This window comes from Scomber scombrus, chromosome 18, assembly GCF_963691925.1.
Source record: "Scomber scombrus chromosome 18, fScoSco1.1, whole genome shotgun sequence".
Taxonomy (NCBI): domain Eukaryota; kingdom Metazoa; phylum Chordata; class Actinopteri; order Scombriformes; family Scombridae; genus Scomber; species Scomber scombrus.
In genome coordinates this window covers 16660445-16664404 of record NC_084987.1, presented here as the reverse complement: position 1 = coordinate 16664404, position 3960 = coordinate 16660445, and the positions used below count along the sequence as shown (strand labels likewise).

Here is a 3960-nt window from a genome sequence, read left to right as displayed (position 1 = left end):
TCAGCTGGGATTTGCTATCCGACTAGACAGGCCACTGTAATTCATGTAGTTAGATCTTAAGTGGGTTTGCACATTGCAGCCCTAATCTCTTGCTACTATTAAACGTGGAGCAACTAACCTGGAGAGCTCTCCATATCCAGACCGGTCCTGCACGCTCCTCTTCTTCGCAATTTTCATGCATGCAGCATCTGACTGCAAATCATTTACGCGAATGTTTAAAGACTTTTTCACGACTTTAAATTCGTGTTAAACTCTATTGTCTCTCGTTGGATTTGTTTTCTGCGGGATTTTTTTAGTGTCCGCTCTGTTAGGCTTCGGATATGTGGTGGATGCTGTTTCCCCGATGGATTTGGTTTCTTCTTGGACATTGTTACACTATTCTCCTTTATATGGACAGTTGCCGCGTGAGAGCAATGCCTATGCCTATGTCTGTGGCAAAAATGGTGTATTCTCACGCAGGTTTGTGCCCGAATGACCTGAACCCCAACCTGTGGGTGGATGCTATGAGCACCTGCACTCGCGAGTGTGAATCTGACCAGGTGAGTGAGCCCGCTGCGTGCGTAATGTGCAGGTTAAAGTACGTAGATGCAGTTCGCCTGCAGTCTAAGTTAACAGTAAACAAATAAACAAATTGTGGACCGTATCTCGAGGCAGAATGATTGCATGTGATTTAAGAAAACTGTTGACCAAATGGATTTGTTTAGAGAAATACTCTTATTCTGTATCCTCTGTGTATCTCTCTTTCGCTCTCACTTGAACTCACTGAATTTCCAACAGCAAAATTACACATTTTAATTTTCTTGTTTTTTTTCTTGTAATTGAAAGATAGCAAACAGAAATCTAACACAAAAACAATAATCTTGTGGTTAAGTTATTTAATAGTGAGAGTTACATATTTTACATTTAATTCACATTTTTTTGTTCATGCTGTGACAAAATATTGGTTAAAACGTATCCAAAACTAAGCTGAAACAGCCACAAATATATTAATTTCACCAAGCATCAAACCATTCTCTGTGTTTGTGCAGTTAAAATATAAAAATTCAGACTGTATCTGAATTATGAAAACAAATATGCTGGTATCTGGTAAAAAAGTTTTCTTTCTTTTTTAACCTTCAGGACTGTGAGACATTTGAGAAGTGCTGCCTTAATGTATGTGGCAACAAGAGCTGTGTGGCAGCACGATATATAGACATCAAGGGCAACAAGGGCCCCATTGGAATGCCAAAGGGCGCCACCTGCGATAAGTTCATGTGCTCCCAACAAGGGTCTGAATGCGACATCTGGGATGGCCAGCCTGTTTGTAAGTGCCGGGACCGTTGTGAGAGAGAACCCCACTTCACGTGTGCATCTGACGGCATGACATATTATAACAAGTGCTACATGGATGCTGAGGCCTGTTCCAAGGGTATCTCTATCTCTGAGGTCACCTGCAGGTAACATGTTAAGTATTTTAGATCTTTACTATTAATTTTGGTGTGATACGGTAATGTTGTCTTGTTTCAGTCCTCAGTCAGACTTTTTTCTGGCTATAGAAAAGCAAATTTGGTCTGTATGTAATATGTCAGTATAATATTTAAAGAAGAGCCTTTAATGTATCCTTGCTCTGATTAATTCCTTTTTTATTCAACCTACCTACAGGTACCACCTTACCTGGCCAAACACCAGTCCAATCCCTGCGGAGACCACCCTGCATCCAACCACTGCCCTCCAGACCACCCTACCAGCTGACATCCAGCTCCCCACCATACATAGTGGCCCCACCCAACAGGCAGTTTTTGAGGGTGAGACAGCAAGCTTCCTGTGTGAGGTGTCAGGAAAGCCACGTCCGGAAATCACCTGGGAGAAACAACTGAAGGGCAAAGAGAACACCATAATGAGACCTAATCATGTCCGAGGGAACATTGTGGTCACTAACATTGGCCAGCTGGTCATATACAACGCACAACTTCAGGATGCCGGCATCTATACATGCACAGCCAAAAATGTTGGGGGAAGTGTATCATCACACTTTCCCTTGGTAGTGATCAAGAGAGAATCAAATGGTAACAATGCAGAGGGAAATAGTACCAACCTGCCGTTTCCAGCTGAAGAGTGTCTAAAAAGCCCAGACACAGACGACTGTGGAGAGGAAAGCATGAGCTGGTACTACGAGTCAAATCGGAACAATTGCTTCACCTTCACTTACAGTCAATGCAATAAAAACCGTAACCATTTCAGCACCTATGAGGCCTGTATGCTGTCATGCGGCGGAGAGCTGGCAGCTCCCTGTAGCCTACCAAGCCTCCAAGGGCCTTGCAAAGCTTATGAGCCCCGCTGGGCCTATAGCAGCAGCCTCAAACAGTGCCAGTCCTTTGTCTATGGAGGCTGTGGCGGCAACGAGAACAACTTTGAGTCCAAAGAAGCCTGTGAAGAAATGTGCCCCTTTCAGAAGAACCACAACTGTAAGATATGTAAACCTCGAGGTAAGATGGTAACTAGCTTCTGCAAGAGTGACTTTGTGATTTTGGGGCGTGTGACAGAGTTGACAGAGGAGCAAGAGTCCGGCCATGCTTTGGTGACAGTGGAGGAGATCTTGAAGGATGACAAGATGGGTCTGAAGTTCTTTGGCAAAGAACCTTTGGAGGTGACTCTCCTGAACATGGACTGGAACTGCCCCTGTCCCAATATCACTGTTGCCGAGGGCCAGCTCATCATCATGGGAGATGTTCATAATGGGATGGCCGTCCTGCAGCCCGACAGCTTTGTAGGTTCCTCTAGCACTCGCAGAATCAGGAAGCTCCGTGAGATTGTCCACAAGAAAACCTGCAGTTTCCTTAAAGATTTCTCTGCCGTCCAGTAGACTATATAAACGTCTCACACCCACTGAACATCAGTTATGTTGTTTTCAGATTATTCCAAGCTCAAGTGACCTCACCAGTCTGACTGGTTAACACAAAAGTAATAACTAATCTGTAACACCTGAGGTTTTGTTCCCTCTTTCAGATTGTTTTCTCTCTTTCCTTTGCTACTTAATGCTCTGTAGATCTCAGAAAATCTTTTTATCACTTTTTGAAATTTGTACTGTTGTCATTGATCATTTTTGCCTGTTGTTTTTATTCATTACTTCTTCACAGAATACTGCATCAGAACTGTCCAAATAGCTAGAGATCTTTTCTTCTTTTTTTTTTTTTTTTTTAAATTAGAGAGTAAGAGAGTTTAGATGTCCACAGCTGGGCCACACTGTAGAATAATAATAATAGTCACAAGCATTTACTCTCTACAAAGTATTTCATCATTGTAACTGCTTACTAAAATGATATTATAGAGTTCCTCTCCAAATGTTATCTCAAGTACACTGATTTTTTAGCATTATGTTTTAATATGATTGGTTCATTTGCTTTATGTTTTTGTGGGGTATCCAAAAAAAGACATTCTTTAACATCTGTCCTGAGCGCTCCAGCTCACAATAATACAATGTGAAGCCTCAGTTTATCTACCAGAATCAAATAAGCTCTTTGGTTCCATATTTTGTGGAATCTATTTTGATACGTTTTCATTTACAATACAGAATATATATGTGAACTTCTGTACTCTATATTTATTGATCTATTTCTTATAGGGCAATTGCCAATAGATACAAACATATGCAGGATATATATCTGTAAATCTAATTACATAAAGAACATACATATTTTTATGTTATCTATGATATATTAGTGTTCATTCAAACATTTGTGGAATATGATGGTAAATAAAGATGTTTTAGAAAATATTACAGGTGTCCTTTGTGATGTTGTTGTGCTGTTCCCTGTGCCACAGACAAAATACCCGACATGCTCACAGCTTTAAAAAAAAGACTCATGCAGGCAGCACATGTGCTGTTCTGTGGTTGACATCCCTCCATCCATGTCCTCCTCCTTCCACTTCTATTTCACACACACACAAGGCCTAGTCTGGCATTAAAGTCTGAAGCAGGTC

The 3960-nt window shown here is 41.4% G+C and overlaps 1 protein-coding gene across 1 annotated transcript; it reads left to right on the top strand.

Moving 5' to 3' along the window:
- The first annotated feature begins 320 nt into the window (after positions 1-320).
- LOC133999865 (WAP, Kazal, immunoglobulin, Kunitz and NTR domain-containing protein 2-like) lies at positions 321-2842 on the top strand. The gene is made up of 3 exons (XM_062439200.1): positions 321-539; positions 1120-1436; positions 1642-2842. The coding sequence occupies exons 1-3, from the start codon at positions 321-323 to the stop codon at positions 2840-2842; spliced, it is 1737 nt and encodes a 578-aa protein (XP_062295184.1).
- Positions 2843-3960: the final 1118 nt, after the last annotated feature.

Coding starts and splice junctions, on each gene's coding strand:
- LOC133999865 (XM_062439200.1), top strand. CDS start 321: ATGTGGTGGATGCTGTTTCCCCGATGGATTTGGTTTCTTCTTGGACAT. Junction 540..1,119: donor GCGAGTGTGAATCTGACCAG/GTGAGTGAGCCC, acceptor TTTAACCTTCAG/GACTGTGAGACATTTGAGAA. Junction 1,437..1,641: donor ATCTCTGAGGTCACCTGCAG/GTAACATGTTAA, acceptor ACCTACCTACAG/GTACCACCTTACCTGGCCAA.